The sequence below is a fragment of the Heteronotia binoei genome, chromosome 2, assembly GCF_032191835.1.
Source record: "Heteronotia binoei isolate CCM8104 ecotype False Entrance Well chromosome 2, APGP_CSIRO_Hbin_v1, whole genome shotgun sequence".
NCBI lineage: Eukaryota > Metazoa > Chordata > Lepidosauria > Squamata > Gekkonidae > Heteronotia > Heteronotia binoei.
In genome coordinates this window covers 161974937-161995069 of record NC_083224.1, presented here as the reverse complement: position 1 = coordinate 161995069, position 20133 = coordinate 161974937, and the positions used below count along the sequence as shown (strand labels likewise).

At 42.3% G+C, this 20133-nt stretch overlaps 1 protein-coding gene across 1 annotated transcript in view; it reads right to left on the bottom strand.

Moving 5' to 3' along the window:
* Positions 1-10728, bottom strand: part of LOC132567369 (E3 ubiquitin-protein ligase RFWD3-like) — a 78133-nt gene extending 67405 nt beyond the window's left edge. Inside the window, 3 exon segments of the mRNA XM_060233042.1 lie at positions 849-944; positions 2736-2869; positions 10698-10728. Coding sequence (XP_060089025.1) covers positions 849-944; positions 2736-2869; positions 10698-10728 — 261 coding nt within the window.
* Positions 10729-20133: the final 9405 nt, after the last annotated feature.

Sequence of the window (20133 nt, the reverse complement as noted above, 5' to 3'; positions counted from 1 at the left end):
CACACTCCTTGGGAGCCAAACTCCCAGCACAGCAGGCGGGGTTGAACCGTCTGTCCCACAGAACTGTGGGAAGAGGATGACGAAGCTGAAGAAGTTGCCGCTGCTCTGGCCACCAACTCAAATTGGCCACCAATTCAAATCGCCCAAATTCAGTCGCACAGGAGACATGACTTGCAGCCGCAGCTGCTGGTGAATGCGATCCCACTGCAGGGAAGGGTACAAAGCAGCCCTCATCTGGAATTCCTCATCATATTGAATCCAGGCAGGCCCACTAAACATTGTGTACCCCTTATACATGATATCCATATACTGGATAAGAGCAGCCGCCCACCAAGACTGGGCATGTGCAATCACAGCAGCATATATAAAAAACCCAAGCAGCCAATTGACCCAAGTCCAGTCTACTTTGCTCTTCTTCAATTTCTCTTTTTCTTTGTCATCTAAATCCTCCTTATCTTTTTTTTTCAACTCCCGGAACAGGAGGGAGAAGATATCGATAAGATCCCTTTAGGATCTTATCTTATGTTGTGGGCAACAAATGATCACCCAAAGGTAATGCTACTTCTCCGAAAGTTAAGGCCATAAAGGGGACCGCCCATAGGGAGAAGGCAAACCCCAACCCCCTCAAAAAGAACCTACAACACCCTATTGCCCAACAGCTGGCCAATTTCCATAGGGGCCAAACTGTCCAGGTGGCCAAGACCAATTTGGCTGAGAACCCATAACTGGGGAGGGAGCTACGCCAGAACTCCCAGCAGCAACACCAGGTGCCACAGGAGTGGAAGGACCCCATGGACCCCAAGGCCAAGCCAGCCCAGTATATGACTGTGGAGTGTCACCAGCCTTACCCGCAGTTCCAATAGGCACCAGCGCTGACACTGATCCAGCAGCCCCCAGACATGGAACTGATCCCCAGTCTGAACCGCCAACTCCGAAGGCGCCCCCTGCAATGTTTCCAGGAGACCTGCCCTTAAGAATAGACAACCGAGTTAACCTATCTGCTTGAAGTGCCATTTTAGAAATTTTCCTCGATCCTATACCTTGTGAGGGAGGAATACCAGATGCTTGGTCCAGCGCCAACAGCCTTTACATAATAGCTGCATTAACTTCACCCTCACCCTCATCAGAAGAAGAAGATACAGGCGGTGGTGGCCTTTTAGGAGAGGCCTTGGGGGCCTTTGGCGCAGGCTGCTTACCCTTGGATTTACCCATCCCTTTTCTACCAGACATCTCTGCAATTCCAAGGGCAAATAGTACTACAAAAAAATTACAGCAAATTGGCCCTTTTAAAACCACCCCCAGTCGCCGCTCACTACTGAAGAACAGCCCTAAAAGCTGAAGGTGCCTGCTTATGTGAAGCTGTCTTATACTGAATCAGACCCACAAAATGGATTCCCTTTTACAACTCTATAAAATGGCACCGTCCCACAGAAGAAGAAGAAGGTGAAGCAAATATGGCTACCGCCCAGCAGTAGAAGGGGAAGCAAAAATGGCTGACTCCACCCAAGACAGCCCAACCTGGCACCAGCAGGGTAGTCAAAAACAACCCCCCTTGCCTATAAAAGAAGGTAAAGGGGGCACACACACCCACTCCCTAGAAAAGAGGGAAAGGACTTTAACAAAATTGGGTGTGTGAGTGCGCAACTACCCCCCTGGAACACAGATCTTAAGCAAAAAAAAGAGGGGGGATAGGATTGAAACTGGGAAAAAAGGGGGGGGGCAACACAGGCCATTGTCTGGAGCTCCTCTCCCCCCGTCTACTAAACACCGCAGCCCCCGAAAGCAAAGTTGGTCTTCAGGCCAATGCCGTGGAGCCCAGAGAAGCTGTCACCACCACTGAAGAGCCGCACCTTCCCACCTTATCAGCAATCCGATCGCTGATAAGGGAAACTGAGGAGGAGCGAATAAAACTCTCCCCCCAGCCCTTAATCGCCTAAACAATGCAGACCGGCCGGAGCGAAAACAAACGCTCCCAATGATCCTTGCAGCCCACAGCAACGAAAATAACAAAAAACCCCAGGAGCCAGCAGAAAGCATTCCTATTCCTCCGAGCTTCTGCCCTGGATTGAGATAGAGGGTGGGTGGTCCTGCCATTAGTACAGCAAAGCCCCGCCCCCTCCAAAGCGTGCCCAAAGGGGCCACAAAAGTCCTCCTTTCCCTTCCAGGGAGGCAAATATGTTCCCACAACCTAGCAGCGTTGCTGCTGGCTGCTAGAAACAGCTTCCTGGTGCTGAGAAGGACCTACTTCCTTCATATGGAACACACCTTCCTGGCAGATGAGGAAGAGGAACATGCAATAAAGGGTCACTAAAGTATGATAGGCCCAAGCTTCAGTTTAATTAGAATTATTCTAACTCATTGATCTTCCTTAAGAAAACAAAGAACAAAAGAAAGGGGAGGGGACAAAATAAAACTTCTTGATTCAAAAAAGTGCTCCAGGAATGGAAGTTTCTATTCCCATAGATCTCAGAGAAGCAAAAACAGCCATAGAATGAAGTACATTTATTTTAATTTGTTATCTCCACTGCAAAGTTATCAATTAAGGCAAGTGACAGAGTAAAAGGACCTGTGGCTGAAGTGCTGCTCTGGAGAGCAAAAGTCTCTCCAGTGGTATACTGACTGTTAAATAAATGATGCACTTAAAAGTTAACCTTTCTTTTAAATGGAAAGAATAGTTTGTAGACAGTACTCTTTGATTTATTTATGGCTTCCTGAAGCCCCTAATGTCATCTTACCTCATGCAAGGCTGCTAAGGTAATGCGTCTAATGGCACCATTGCTTTTATTAGAGACACTGCGAAGGTAAGAAGCATCCTTGTGTTTCAGTACTTTAAAGTCAGCTGTTTCTAGAGTTGCCACTTCAATTTCACCTGAAGCAAAGGTTTAAGGGAATTGGGAGATTTCTTCTCAGAAATCATCAGAAAAAATTATGTATGACAGTTCACAATATATTTTTGAGGATTGCTTTTTTTTCTGGGGGGGGGGCGCTATTCCTTGAATTATTTCTTAAAAAAGCAAATCAAACAACACCACCCTACAAACATTGAATGGAATTATGGCCTTTGAAATGACGTGTTATGACGCCCATATGGATATATGTTGCAGTTTCAATATCCATAAATATGTAACACATCTAATTTACACATGCTGAATTTGCACCATTATGCAACCACAGATATTTTATAATGTAAATAATGTACCATATTTCTCCTCTTGAAGAATAAAGAGATTATGGTTGACAGGTCTAACTCAAAAAATATCTGGAGACTTTGGGGTGGAGCCAGGAGACTTTTGGGGTGGGCCAGGGGCAAGGGTGTGACAAGCACAATTGAACTCTGAAGGGAGTTCTGGCCATTACGTTTAAAGGGAACTCATGACTTTTAAATGCTTTTCCTCCATTTGGAAATAATGAAGGATAGGGGCACCTTCTTTTGTGGCTCATAGAATTGGATCCCCAGTCCAATCTTTTTGAAACTTGGGGGGTGTTTTGAGGAGTGGCACCAGATGCTATGCTGAAAATTTGGTGCCCCCTCCAGAGTCTCAGGTGCCAACAGATCAATTCTCCATTATACCATATGGGAACCAGTCTCCATAGGGTATAATGGCATGCCCAGCAGACATTTCCCTCCCACCCCCACTTTCTGATAACCCTGAAGCAGTGGGAGGGCCTCTAAACCAGGGGATCCCCTGACCCCAACTGGGAATTGGCAACCCTAGAAGAGTTTAGAAATGTTCACAGCTTGTTCAAGGAATTTTGTAACCCATAGTGGTATATATTTCCACCTCCAATGCCACCACTTGGCATGTGCTTGGTCCAGGAGGGACCAGCAAGTCCATAAGGTGATACCTATGAGCTTCTGCATCCCTGATGGCTGGTACTGATCAAGCCTCTTCAGTGTATTAGTACTAAGGATGAGCACAAACTGGGAAATTGCAGTTCATGTTAGTTTGTGGAGTGTAGTATTGATATCAAGACATTATCTAATAATAGGTATCTCACATAATATCTAGTTTGTATCAGCTTACTGCAATCATCTTACAATTAATCAACAATCCTGAACAAAACAAAACAAAAACCTTAAGTTTGTAAAGCAAATGAAACTTACTGTCATATGGGTTGTGGGTTGCCATATGCAATTCTCCCATTGGCTAAGGAGTATGCATCAACCATTGGCCCATCAACACAACTCAAGGTATGTTACATTTTATTGGCTGAGGACCGAGGCACTGCTTCACAGAGGAGATAAAGAAAGCCTTCCCTTGATTGGCTGAGGGAGGAGGAGGGAAACAGCCACAGAAAATCTATGCCCATTGGATAAGGGCTCCTCTCCCTCCACCTCTGGGGAACAAAACAGCCAGAGAGACATAGACAAAAATGGCATCCTTTCCCAGCAGAACAACAATGTTTTATTCTAGATACAGAGGTGCGGGAGAGGGGGGAACGGGAACAGAGAGAGAGAAAATATGGTGTTGTGTGTTTAACATTGGGCCACTGGGGAAGCCACCTTCACTTTCCCTTCAATGCCTACTGCTAGCCAACCAACTTGGTTTTATTAGTAATAGGTGGAGGGAGGAGGCCCTTTCCAGGCCTATTTTGGACTTTGAGGGAAAACTCATTGGAGCCACTCCTGACTGAATGCCAGCTCCAGGTTGGTGGAAAATTCCTGAAGATTTTGTGGCGGAGTCTAGGGAAGCCACACTTTGGGGAGGAAAGGGGCCTCAACTGAATATGTCATAAAGTCCACCCTCCAAAGCTGTAATTTTCTTCAGGGGTAAGAAATCTGTTGTCTGTAGTTCAGTTGTGATACTGCAAGATCTTCAGGCTTCCCCTGGAGGCTGGCAATCCTAGGCCTGCCAGCACCTTCTGGATGACTTGATGCCACCTGACTGGCATGTCTTAACTAGGCCTGGCTGCTTGCTCCTGTTCAACAGCAGCCCCTCTATGACAGTGAGTGTGACTTAGCCATTGACAATTCCTGGTTGGGAAATCCTGGAGATTTGAGGGGTGGAGTCTGGAGATAGTGAGTTTGAGAAGTGGGACCTCGGACAGATGCAATGCCATAGACTCCACCCTTCAAACCAGCCATTTCCTTCTGGGGAACCACTGTTGCCAATCTCCGAGTGTTGGAGATCACTCAAAATTACAACTGCTCTTCAGAGGTGGGGGCGGGGGAGTGAATGTCTTCACTTTGATGGGTGAGAAGACAGCAAGGGTGTTTGCTTTGACCTCAGACCGGCTTTGGACTCCTGCCTCCCTGCGCCCTGAGAACATGACAATGGGGTACTTACCCAGAGCCTTTTTCTAGAGCCTGTTGTATTTTTTTTCTTACAACAGGCCTTATTCCTAGTGGATAAAAATTCTGAGCTCAGAATGTAATCTTATGTAGACTTGCTCCAGTTTAATCCAGTTGATTACAGTGGGTTTAGATTAGAATAACTTTGCATAGGTTTACACTGTTATTCTCCTGATTAATCTCACCAGCGTACAAATACAAACACTTTTGGAGAAAATTCAGCTCAATTAACTTCACCAGCTTTATTGAAAACTGTCCTTTCCACTTCCTTTACCTTGACTCAATATTGGTTAAAGTAAGTGAAAATCACTCCAGGGTAATGGTAGTCAATGTTGAGATTTAAAAGTATCTACTGTGAGAAGACTTGAGCAATGAAATCATTGCATTTAAATGAAGCATGTCACATTTTGATTTTCATCATCTCAAGGAAAAGGATAAAAGTGTTTGTGATTTTTGCTGATACGTGGTGGGGGGAGAATCAAAAAGAAAGAATAAAGTATAAGCAGGAAGGGTCCTGGGCCTTTTCTGTTATGATATGTTGATAATATAATGATGCATATTCCTGTCATTCTTATAAATTTTAAAAGTTCATGAACAGGAGGGAAAATATACAAAACTCTTTTTTGCCTATACTCCATGCCACCTTATAAGCTTAGAAATGAAAAATATCTGATTGAAACTGCCAAGATAAGTTAGCAAGATGGCATGTAATTACCAGATAAGGAGGAAACTAAAACTAAAAACAACACAAACATTTGAAACTGATAACATATTTTGACTGATTGCTCTTGCTTTGAGTGCAGCAAAATATTTAGTGGGATCACTACTGCTGCCAGAAATGTCAGAAGAATGTACATTGGTGCAAATGAAATGCTCTGTAAAAATACAAGTCCGTTAACTTTGATGGGTGGTGTTTAAAATGTCAGCAGTTACCATGTCATTAAATTACTGCAATCCATCCATCCCAGGAGTTGTCAATAACTAAGCATTTAATAAAATGAATGGTAAAATACAGCACATAAATTCAGATATACCTACATCCCATTGATTTATACATAAGGCAGATTTCAAATTTCTCATCCCTGCTGCTTCAGTCCCAAATCCTGATTTGAATTTTGCTTGTGTGGATCAAACATTTACTTTCACACTATTTTGTGTCCTTGCACTGATGTTTTCCCTGAAAAACATAATTTATGCATTACTAAATTAGCATGTATATATTAATATATAATATTAATGACTGTTGAACAGTGCGTACATAAGTAACATATAAATTATGTACAAAAACTGCACATGTATACACAATACAAAACAAATCTAAAATATCGATAGTGAAAAGCAGGGAACCAAAACCATTGACAGAAATGTAAACAGGTATGACAAAATAGGGAACATCCATTCACCTGTCACTTATTCTAATGATAAAGTGGGAAAGCAGCAAAACTGGGACATCCACTGTCAAGGTATGAATACTCTGGGAACATCCAAGCTCTGAAGAAAAATATGTCTGCCCCAAATCTAAAAAAAAAAATGGTGAGTAGAGGTGTTCAGTAGAGAATTTCCAAGCCAAACATGCACATAGAAATTGCTGGTTTGATTTCCCAGAATGGTAATACAATTTACGAATTGTTGGCATAACACCCCCACAAACCAAAAAAGCCCCCCCTCTCTCTTCGTTTCAGTGCTTACCAAAACTGTGGCATGTACTTGTGTTTTTTCTTTGATTCTACTGATTTCCCAGGCAATGGCACTTCTCCCTTCCAATTGGATCCTTGCACAGAAGCAACACAGAGGGTTCCCAGCAAATCATCTTTGGAGACAAGCTGCAGAGAGCTGCCATTCTCCTTCACTCTTCCCTTCTTTCACTGAAAGTAGGATGCCTGGAAGAACCTTGTAGGGGCCTGTAGAACTGTATCTCTTGGTCCAATTCACTTGAAACTTGTCTGGTCTTTAGTGGAAAGGCAACATTTGTGCCCTTGAAATTTTGGTGACATTTAGTTGAAAAACAGCTACTCTACTGCCCTTGCTCAGTAGAAAAAGTCCCTCATAGGGAATAAAGTAAAAGCTGCTGTTCTTCCTCACTTTTTTGAAACAAACAACAAGGAAGCATGAGAAATAGGAAGGTATTTTTTGTCAGTCACTTTAAGAGTAGAAAAAATAAATGAATGCTGGCAGGGTGTAATTTTAAATGCTAGTGGCTGGCATTATCCCCTCCCGCCCCCCCCCTCCTGCCACCCAATAAGGAATCAGTGGAGAGAACTGTACCTATACCACAAGGCATTTATTTTGAGGGTCTGCAAAATCCAAGCCCTTGGTCAAATTCACATAAAGTTGGGGGGGGGAGGGAAGTGTCTTTTGATTTGAGGGAGGTTTATGTTCTGTGTAAATTTAGTGTCATCTTTATAAACAGGTGTCCCAGACCCTCCACTATATTTCCCATTGAAATTCTGCAAATTAGGAAGGACTTGATAATGATTCTTATAATGGCAGGTGGGGGGAAATCATTGATAGTGTCATGTTAGAGAACTAGTGATATTCCTGTTAAAGATTGGTATTTCAAAATTTGGACTCACTTAGTTATCAGATTATTTTGCATATCACGACCTTTCATTAAGCAGTTAAAAATACCTTGGATGCTAGTTCCTGATTTGGGAAAAATTGGATTATATACTTGAACAATATAGTTCTTCCAAAATCATCAATATAATAGGGTTTTTTTAGTTGGTTGCTTTGATTTCCTGTTTTGACTATAAAAGGTGAAAACGGTAGTTCTGGGAAATGTAATAATTTGAAACTGAACTATTACCAAAGTGTGCTGTATCAACGACAGAATGAGTAGGCACATTGATGAACACAAGTTATTAAGGAAGACTCAGCATGGGTTCTGTAAGGGAAGATCTTGCCTCACTAATCTGTTACAGTTCTTTGAGGGGGTGAACAAGCATGTGGACAAAGGGGACCCAATAGATGTTGTTTACCTTGACTTCCAGAAAGCTTTTGATAAAGTTCCTCATCAAAGGCTCCTTAGTAACCTCGAGAGTCATGGAGTAAAAGGACAGGTCCTCTTGTGGATCAAAAACTGGCTAATTAATAGGAAGCAGAGAGTGAGTATAAATGGGCAGTCTTCGCGGTGGAAGACGGTAAGCAGTGGGGTCTCACAGGGCTCAGTACTGGGTCCCATGCTCTTTAACTTGTTCATTAATGATCTGGAGTTGGGAGTAAGCAGTGAAGTGGCCACGTTTGCAGATGACACTAAATTGTTCAGGGTGGTGAGAACCAGAGAGGATTATGAGGCACTCCAAAGGGATCTGTTGAGGCTGGGTGAGTGGGCGTCAACGTGGCAGATGAGGTTCAATGTGGCCAAGTGCAAAGTAATGCACATTGGGGCCAAGAATCCCAGCTACAAATACAAGTTGATGGGGTGTGAACTAGCAGAGACTGACCAAGAGAGAGATCTTGGGGTTGTGGTAGATAACTCGCTGAAAATGTCAAGACAGTGTGTGATTGCAACAAAAAAGGCCAACACCTTGCTGGGAATTATTAGGAAGGGAATTGAAAACAAATCAGTCAGTATCATAATGCCCCTGTATAAATGGATGGTGTGGTCTCATTTGGAGTACTGTGTGTAATTCTGGTCATCGCACCTCAAAAGGGATATTATAGCATTGGAAAAAGTGCAGAAAAGGGTAACTAGAATGATTAAAGGTTTGGAACACTTTCCCTATGAAGAAAGGTTAAAACGCTTGGGGCTCTTTAGCCTGGAGAAATGTCGACTGCAGGGTGACATGATAGAGATTTACAAGATTATGCATGGGATGGAGAAAATAGAGAAAGAAGTACTTTTCTCCCTTTCTCACAATACAAGAACTCATGGGCATTCAATGAAATTGCTAAGCAGTCAGGTTAGAACGGATAAAAGGAAGTACTTCTTCACCCAAAGGGTGATTAACATGTGGAATTCACTGCCACAGGAGGTGGTGGCAGCTACAAGCATAGCCAGCTTCAAGAGGGGATTGGATAAAAATATGGAACAGAGGTCCATCAGTGGCTATTAGCCACTGTGTGTGTATGTGTGTGTGTGTGTGTATAGGCCACTGTGTGATACAGAGTGTTGGACTGGATGGGCCATTGGCCTGATCCAACATGGCTTCTCTTATGTTCTTAACCCCTTTTAAATTTGTCAACTTCTTGCTATTTAACAGTATGTTTAATTCTGTGAATTAAGATTTGCTTATCTCTGTTTTTTGTGTTATTTATGATTTGCTATTTGTATGAAAAGTTTTGGAAAAATCAAAAATTGTACTTAAAAAAGCAGGAAATAAACCAGTACTCTACCAAATAAAAAAGATGATTGTTCCAAAGCACCAGAACTGAAAAACCACATGGATTTGAATTCCAAACCAACAACATCTCACACAAACATAAGCAATTATGCCCCCCCCCCTCAAATCCTGGATACAAAAGTATAACAAATGTTTTCTTGATACTCACCCCTAGTGATGAGCACTATATATATTCAAAGAAGCATATTGGGCTGTATAGCTCCCCACCTCAATTTTCCAACTGCATCTTCTCTGTAATTGTTTGATACACATCTACCCACTTTTCTTCCAAAGAGCTGAGAGTATTGTCATTCCCATAATGCATTCATATGAGAATCCACACAAGGGATTTCTTGCACAAACACAGTTTGTAAACTGACCCTTTAAGTCTTCTTTTTTTCCCCCTGGTGCTTCACTTTTTCTTTGGTTAGATGCTCTAAATAACTCAGCACAAAAACCTTTGAAATAAGAACACAGTTGTGGTCTTTATTCCTTCACCATCACACAGGGATGGGAGAAATCAGGATAAATTGACCTGCTCCTTTTCCCATACAAAATAAATGAGTTGTGAAACTATCCTCAGTAGTGGTCCACTTATATAAAAAAGTATCCAGCCAAGTATGTATAAACACAATGATACATATCACCTTAGAGCAAAATGCATTAGGAATTGTCTCTTTGTGCTAGATTCTTTGGGTTGTCTTCACAAAATAATCATCAGCTTCTTCTTTTCTGTCTCTGATTTACCTCAGGGTATCCCAAATTGGAGACATTTCTGTAGGCTTGTCCAATTATTGAACTCATGGTCATTCAGTCTCTGGATTCTATTTTTAGAGAAAGCAGAAGGAAAGATGAAAGGAGAAATGCAGACTCAGTTATACATCAAAGGATGTCATTCTGAAGAAAGTTTGTTCTTACAACTACTTCCAGTTTCTAAAATCTGCATGCACCGTAAAGACCATTTGTGCAGCACTCAGCAATTGCTATCTTAACTTCATGGAGGGAAAGTGCTAAAGCTGGCACACTGATTTTAAGTAGAGATGCTGCTGAAACTTGTATTCTCTGGGCTTTTTCGTGCTTACCTTCATTATGAAGATGATGATTGTAGCCCATTGTTGTCCGACTTGGATAGCAGCCAGCCAGATGCTTTGGCGATGTCCATGGTATGAACGAAGGCAGGGAAAGGAATGGGAAGAATGACAATTTATAGATTCACTTTACCACCTATTGGCTATATGGCCCCTAAATTTGCCATAGCTTCACCAGTCATCTTGCCTACTTAATATCAGTAGCAATAGAGCAGCTGCAGCAGCCAGAAAATAGTGTGGGTATGGGGATTATGTTATTGATTACTTTCTTTCATGCTATTCAATGAGGCAACTTAATGAAATTGTCCTGAGCTGTACATCTTATTAAATAAGCTTCTAGAGGCTACTTTCTCTGTTCAAGTTCAGTGCCTGGTTGCTGTGGTCAACTGTTTGAGGGAGAATAAACTATAACTGAATCCTGAAAAGACAGAAGTGATGCTGGTTGTTCACAGACCTTGAGAGAGTTAAACTTGGGATGCAGCTGTCTTTTGACAGGCTTGCTTACGAGCTTGGGAGTATTGTAATATCTTTCTCTGTTATTAGAAAAGCAATTAGATAGGGTAGTGAAAAATTACAAAGGTTCCCTCCTGCTTGGAGACAATCTAACCATGCCGTTTTGATCCAGTTTTGAGGCTCAACTGCTGTAATGAGCGCTGTATAGGGGCACCTGCTGAAGACTACTCAGAAACTTCAGCTGGTAGAAAATACGGTAGCCTGTTTGTTTTCATGGATCACCTGCTAGAAGAATATTATTCCCACTAAGCAATCTGTTCATTGGTTGCCTATTTGCTTCCAAGTCCAATTCAAAATGCTGGTGCTTACTGCTCAAGCCTTTGGTGACTGGTACTTACATATGTAAATAACCATAACTCTCAGTATAAGTCTGTACAGCTACTCCACGAGGCATGACAAATGTCCCCCCCTCCAAAAAACCCCCTCTCCTGTACTCAAATTTGATCAGCTATTTTATATCCACAGGGTATTTCATTATGACCACTGTCTTATGAGATAGTCTCCTGAGTAGGTATGGAAGAGGCACTCATTTTGTTGATATTTTGGAAAACTTGTAAAAGGAACCTCTTCCTGAGTGTATCTAATAAGGTGCAGGAGTGAATGGCTGTTTTGGGTTTGGATGTTTGCTTGGCAGATATTTTTAGGTGGCCAGTATTATCTGTATTTCTGTGTGCTGAGTAGGGGTATATACAAACCAACAGAAACATGGGTTTCATCCCAGTATCTATGTATTCAACTGAACATCTGCACTGAGTGCTTGTCCACTGGGACACTAAAATACATTCCTGAAGACTTCCAGAGGAATACCTTACAGATAGATTAATTAAGGTGCCTCCCAGAGTGAAACACTAAAGATATAAGGTCTTTTCCATGAATCTCTGAATTCCTTTTACTATGAAATCACCGTTAGCATAGCTTCTGGAACCATCTCCAATATGGGATCTTTTTTGTCTTGCTGCTGAAGTAAAGGGGATAAAAAGGCCAGCTTAAGACTGGCATTTTTAGCTTCCATTTTTACCTCTGAACTGCCCTCCCCTGCCACAATAACTGACAATGCTTGCATTTCAGGAATCAACCTATTATTTGAATCTCTTCTCTCTCTCATTCTGGTTTGTGTTTGTCTCTTCCTTATGATTTATATCCTGCCTCTCCTTCTTCCCCTGCCAGCTCAGGACATCTCTCTGTAACTTCCTGCCCTTAGCCTCTCATCTCTGGCTTGCTGTCTTCACTGGTACCCTTCCTCCACACATTTATTTCATTTCCCCTAGCTATTCTTCTCTCCCTGCCTTCTGTGAGGCTGTTTCCCCTCAACAGAAACCCTCACAGATCCTACCTTTAGGTGGGTAGCCATGTTGGTCTGAAACAATAGATAGAGTCCACTGACACATTTAAGACCAACAAAGTTTTATTCAAGGTAAAAGCTTTTGTGTGTACACACATTTATTCAGATACAATGTAATGAAAGAAAACCATTCAAATGTATAGACAAGGTTGAAAAGTAAATCAGCATATAACATGATGTAGACATTTTGACATAAGATAACACAAACGTATATCTTGCCCACTTAATTTCTTAACAATAATTTCTCTGTGTCAGTATGATTTTTAAAAAAGAATAAAACAGAAAAACATATTCAAGCATGACAAATTATTAACAGATTAAAATAAGAATTTTTTTTAAAAAAATGTACCCTACACATTGCTTACTTGGTATTATTAGATAAATATATTGATGTATAACATATATAAAAGATAGTTCCCTGTGCAAACACTGAGTCATTACCGACCCATGGGGTGATATCATGTCATGATGTTTTCTTGGCAGAGTTTTTTACAAGGTGATTTGCCATTTCCTTCTCCAGTCATCTACACTTTATCCCCAGCATGCTGACTACTCATTTTACTGACCTCAGAAAGATGGAAGGCTGAGTCAACCTTGAGCCAGCTACCTGAACACAGCTTCTGCTGGGATCAAACTCAGGTTGTGAGCAAAGCTTGGACTGCAGTACTGCAGCTTACCACTCTGCACCAAGGGGCTCCTATCATATCATATCAGTTTTATTTATATCCCGCCCTCCCTGCCAAAGCAGGCTCAGGGCGGCTAACAACACAAATCAATACATTAATTTCACAAAATATTTAAACAAAAACTAATTAACAATTTAATTAAAATTCTACTAAAACTCTAAAATCAATAAAATTAATATGGTGGTGCTATTATACAGATGGTGAATTTCATTAGCAGTTTCCCCCTTAGTCGGTGAAAGCAATCGAAAAAGGATGGTCTTGCAGGCCCTGCGGAACTGTTCAAATTCCCGCAGGGCCTGCATTTCCTCCGGAAGCTGGTTCCATAGGCGTGGGGCCATAACAGAGAAAGCCCGATCACGGGTGCTCTGAAGCTTTACCTCTTTCGGCCTGGGGATAGTCAGCAAGTTCTTCCCAGCTGACCTCAGTGCTCTCTGGGGTTCGTATGGGGAAAGACAGTCCCTAAGGTAGGCAGGTCCTTGGCCATATAGGGCTTTAAAGGTAATAACCAGCACTTTGTAACAAATCCGGTACATAACTGGCAACCAGTGCAGTTCACGCAGCCCCGGCTGTATGTGCTCCCACTTTGGGAGCCCCAACAGCAGTCTAGCAGCCGCGTTCTGCACCAGCTGCAGCTTCTGGTTTCAGCACAGAGGCAGCCCCATGTAGAGGGCATTACAGTAATCCAGTCTCGAGGTGACAGTTGCATGAATCACTGTTGCCAGATCTCGATGCTCTAGGAAGGGAGCCAGCTGCCTTGCCCGCCTCAGGTGAAAAAAGGCTGACTTGGCAGTGGCTGCTATCTGGGCCTCCATTGATAGTAAAGGCTCCAGTAAAACTCCCAGGCTCCTGACCCAGCACGCCGCTTTCAGCGGCGCCCCGTCGAAGACCGGGAGAGATATTTCCCCTCCCAGAGCGCCCCGACCCAGGCAAAGGACTTCTGTCTTCACTGGATTCAATTTCAGCCCACTCAGCCTTAACCAAGTTGCCACAGCCTGCAGAGCCAGATCTAAGTTCTCTGGGATGCAGTCAGGTTAGCCGTCCATTAACAGATAGAGTTGGGTGTCATCCGCATACTGGTGACACCCAAGCCCATACCTCCCGGCGATCTGGGCAAGGGGGCACATATAAATATTAAATAGCAACGGTGAGAGAACTGCTCCCTGAGGCACCCCACAGCTCGCCCCCGATTGCCACCCTTTGTCCCCGATCCTCGAGGAAGGAGGAGAGCCATTGTAGGGCTCACGCCCTAACCCCAACATTGGCGAGGCGGCAGGTTAGTAACCGATGGTCGACCATGTCAAATGCAGCCGACAAGTCTAACAACATCAGCACCGCCACACCACCCCAATCCAGATGCCGCTGGAGGTCATCCATCAAGGCGACCAGCACTGTCTCCATTCCATGGCCCGGATGGAAGCCAGACTGGCAAGGGTCTAGGACGGAAGCGTCATCCAGAAAACCCTGCAACTGCAACGCCACTTCCCTCTCTATAATTTTACCTAAAAACGGTAAATTAGAGACCGGTTGGTAGTTTGCCAATTCGGCCACATCTGCTGTACTTTTTTTCAGGAGGGGGCGGACCAAATATACATAAATGAGTAATAGTGAGTATAATTTCTCCCTCTCTCTGTAATTATTCCAGGAGCCATTTTAGACTTTAGATCAGGGGTGGGGAACCTCCATCCCAAAGGCCATATATGGCCCTCAGGGTCACTTGGTGTGGCCCTTGGGGATTGCTGGGCTGAACCAAGCCATGTGGCAGTCTCCCTGGAGCCTGGCTGGCCAGCAAGGATTGTGGGGCCCAGCCGTGCTGTGCAGCAGCCTCCTCAGGGCCAGACAGGGATCACAGGGCCCAGATGTACTGTGCAGCAGCCTCCCTGGGGCCTGGCTGGCCGGCCAGAATTGCTGCAGGGCCTGGAAAAGTTACTGTCACAGTTCAGGTAAGTTTCCCCCTATTTTCTTTATTTCCCTTTCTTTCCATTTCTTCCCCCCATTTCTTTGTTTCCCTGTAGTCCCCTCCATTCCCATTTCTTTATTTTCTTTTCTTCTCCCTTTTCCCTTTCTTTCCCTTTCTTCCCCCCTTTGTTTAACTTTGTTACCCTTTCTTCCCTCCATTTAATTTTCCTTTCTTCCGCCCATTTCTTTATTTCCCTTTTACACCCTTTCTCCCTTCCTTTCTTTCTCTCTCTCTCTGTGGAGTCTGAGTGATGGGAATTGTGAAAGGCTGCTGCTGGGGTATGTGGGTGCCTTTAAAGGTCTTCTGGGAACAGTTGCAGTTTCTGCATGAAGGGAGGAAGGGGTGGTAGGGATAGGGGCTGGGAGCCAGCTACCGCCAGTTCAGTTTGCACTTGATTATCCCAGATGGTGTGGCCTGGTATGCTAATGAGTTTGTGACCTAATATGCTAATATTAGGGGATGTGGTTTAATATGCTACTGCTGGGCTTTTTCTACAAAAAAACCCTGGACCTATGCATTTGCCTAGGGCGGCGGGCCATGTGTATGTGTGTGTGTGTGTGTGCGCGCACGCCAGATTAGGCTGTCCCCACATGACTTCAAATAGAAAAACAATTATTTGCATTAATTTTGCTGGCCTGAATCACTCTCCCTCAGTGGATCACTATTTTTTAAGTTGATAATTTTTTATTGCCCGTGAATGATGTTATAAATATCCATATGACCCTTGGCAGAAAAAAGGTTCCCCACCCCTGCTTTAGATGGTGCCTCACATGATAACAGTCTAATCTAGAGTGGTAGATGTGCTTGGCAGAGACACATCCCAACTGCCTCTATTGATCAGGAATGGCCCCCATTTTCTGGTCCCTAAGAAATCATATCCCTGTTTTGTCCCCAACTTTTGGAGATGCTGTGTAAAAATGTTTCCTGTGTGAATTACTAGAGTTGTCATTCTTAAGGATTCAGCTCCCTCCCTATGATCTCTATAAGTTAGAGTGGAGAAGAAATTCATCACTGTTACTGTCATTGTATGCAGATGAATACTAAGGCCCCATACAGTGCACAGCTTGCCGTTTCTCACACTGAAGATGTTATGGTGTGTTTGGAACTGTGGATAACCAACTGTAGGACAATGGCGTTTTTCTGTTGTAAGTTTGACAAAAGAATAAACACTATTCTAGTTTTGAGAAGAATAATCACAGAATAGGCAAATAAATCATTCAGAAAACAGAGCAGAATGTTCTGCAATGTGTCACAGCTACAAAGAAGCGGCTGTGACAGTAATTCTTGGTAGGAGAACTGGGATTTTATGTACATGTTCCATGCTTTTATTTCCAAATTGTGGGAGGGTATGCAGAGAGATGGATGGGATTTTGAGATGCTTTTCTCCAATGCTTTTCATCCTTGATCATGAATTCTGTTATCACTGGCTTTTTTAATATACTAAAAAAGATCTAAAGAAAATTGGGAGGAGTTCTCAGTCAAAACATTTGAGTTATTCCAAGAGAAGTCAAAATTGTTTGTGGAAGTGATACAGAAAGGAAATGAGAAGTGAAATGTGAGAAATACAGACACAAAAGAGCTTTGTTTTTTTTATTGAATGTACTAAGAAACAGCAGGGAAAAAAGACGTATTAATAGAGATGTGTGCAAAGCTTTTGAGCACTGAAAAATGCATCATGGATGCTAAAGATTTGTTTTAAAATATACATATTGGAAGAATTATTGGAATTGCATACATGTAGCCAGTGATGTATAAAAGGAAAATATTACATGTGATGTCGGTGTTCTGTGGTTGAACCTTCAGACATATAATTTGGCCCTAAAAAGCACCTGAGAAACAGGGGTGGTAAACTTTATATCACCCCATTCTCTGTCCCTGATTTGCAGTGCTCCTGGGCTGATTTCAGTCTTGGCCAGTGATCAATACCTGCATTGTGCCTGTCTTTCTATCCCACCAGGACTTAAATCAGTTCAACTGGTCATTTCCCTTTTTAAAAAAATATATGCCACCACAACCACAAATAACATTGGCCTATCCCATTCACATGATTGCTTTTAATGGCCAAACTGAACTCTAGTGTCATGGGCAGGTTTGGCCTATTTCCTCGCAGGTATGTAGAGGTTATATTTTCAAGACAAATTTTGTTTTTAGTGAATGTAGAAGTATTCTATTTAAGAGCCTATGAGGCCCTGGTTTGGCATACTTTGTCATCTACATTGGTTGCATAATAAACAATATAAGCCACAAAATGAGGAAAAACAAAAGCAAGCATCTCAAACTCCTTTTTTGTATTTCTCATGACTCATCCTCTTTTTAAGTACAACTGACATGTCTGAATTATTTAACACTCAACATTACAGATGGTACTGATTTATTTTAGATGCTGCTAACGTCTTAATACAGATTTAAAGATTCATGATCTCATATTTTATTTAGAATATTTTTGTTGGCATGGGATATTAGACTGAAGCAGCTTCTGGTTCTCCCTTATCAGCACAGCTGGTAGATGGAATATTAAAAGAAAGAGTCCAGATGTTTTGAAAATACGTAATCATGATGTTGAGGGACTCCATTGTTGTCTCATCATCCTGAATTCTTTCATCTGGAGATCGAGGGATTATGAAACAACCACACACACCAGCTCTAAGGCCACCAGATCACACCTTTCACCTCACTCTGCAAAGCCTTTTTCAAATGGCCATTACATAGTGACATCCAATGTTTTCTGTTTCCCTGTGCTCCAGATGTACCTCAAAGCTACTTATATATTTTCATACATATAAGCAGACCTCAGATTCAGTGAGAGCTCACAGGAGCACAGCTCCTGAACCTTTCTGAGATTTCCACATGCTCCTTCTGAGAGTTCCACCTCCTTGTCCATTGAATAGTATGTGCAGCTGCATAACAATGAGCTCTACCACCTATTTTTCTACAAAATGATCACTGCATATATGTGATGCATAAAGCTCTAAACCACCCAGCAACTATCACAAAACAGTAAGATTGGAAGAGTCACTGAGAGGTCATAACTATCAGGACATTTACTTGACTGAGGAAAGGCTTGCTTTTGCTGCTTATGGGTCAGATCTCCACTGTTATAGCATTGTTTACCATTCAGCAGCTTGGCCAGAGATACTTCAATGCCCCTTCCCATCCCAAAAACCTGAAGACATCTTTCTCTTTAGGAAATGAATGGTCACTCCAGAGGCTTCTGCAATACATAAGATGCCTCCAGAACAATTCTTCAGCCCACATCCGTTTGGGGAAAATTAATATATATTTGTCTATCAGTGAATGAAGAAATGTGTATTCAATTTTGAATAAATCATTTTCACAACTTATTTAATGACTTCATTTATAGTCTGCCTTTCTCACTGAGACTCAGAGTGGATCACACAATTAAAATGATGCAGTCATATCAGGATAATTCCTAAAATCAACATTATGATCTAAAGGGGTTTTAAAAATAGATACTACTGCACTAAAACAGGAAGTGACATGCCAAATGGAATAAAATTTAAAAATTCACACCTCTAGAAATCAGAAATTACTCAAAAGCCACCAGCTAACTGCTATGGAAACTGGGAGATGTAGCAGTTTAATAGCTAGAATGTTGAACTTGGCCTTTAAAAAAATACAGTTGGATTCTGAAGCTCTCCTCCACTAGTGGTGGCACTTTCTTCTACTACATAGACTTTCACCTAATGCAGAAGCCATAGCTAGAATGTTGAACTTGGCCTTTAAAAAAATACAGTTGGATTCTGAAGCTCTCCTCCACTAGTGGTGGCACTTTCTTCTACTACATAGACTTTCACCTAATGCAGAAGCCCTGAAGACATTCTTTCATTACGGAAAACTACTTTTCATCCAAGGAAAGTGTCACCGTTAGTGGATCTGGAGGATCCAACCCATGGATTCATGCTTTGTCATGAAGTGCACTGAGTAATTTAAGCAGATTACTCTCTCTATCTCACCTACTTCCTTGCAAATAAAGGATAACATATAAATTAAGTAGACAATTCCGTTTAACTATATTCAGCTTAGGTAAATGGCTGATCTACATCACTGCTTATTTCAATAAGCTGATGGTTTTGAGAGCTGTCTGCCTGAGGCATCCAATGGACAGATCCACCTCAGCTCTAAACTTAACCAGTATTTCCACCAGCCTTGTTTATTACCGCCTGCACATTCCTACATGCAGAGAAGTACCAGGCTTCATCCCTCTCCCTGATGTGAGGCAAGGCTCCTACCAGGTTCAAAACATGCTGCTCAGGACCAAGGGTGTTCTTCACAGTGCATCCACCCACAAGGCATGTGATAGTCTGACCCTCCATCATGCAGATGTCTCAGGGCACTTGCCAATTAACTCATCTTTTCCTAAGCAACCCACCCTATTCCAGCTGACTAGCTGTGGCCTAACCAGTTATTAAAAACCATATTTATTTAATGAGGAAAAAACCCAATCCATAGAAACAGCACAGTGCAGACAAAAAGAGGCTCTCAGCACAGCAATTTCCAGGAACCTCCAAAAATTTCTGCTCAGCCCTATACATTGACTAACTAATTTTGTGCTGCCTTGCAGAGAGTGGGTGCGTCAGCCACAGTGAGAAAGCCAAAGCTGAGTGGAACAGAAGGGCAAACTGACCAGATGCCCTCATCTTATTGGCTGCTGTCTTCATTTTAAGGAAGTTGGAGGCCAGGACAAATCAATCCACAGCATAATTTGCTGTAAATCTCACTCCTTGAAAAATTGCAAGATAATCATGTAGAGAAAAACACATCATTTAAAGCATACCATAGAAGGCAATTCATCTTATTTTTGGAACCAAGTCTTCAAGTATGAAGATTTCTGGAGAGTGATGTTTCCAGAAAAGTTCATGGCATTTTAATGAGAAGCTGGAACTCATACAAAATGAGATTTTGGAAGAAAGT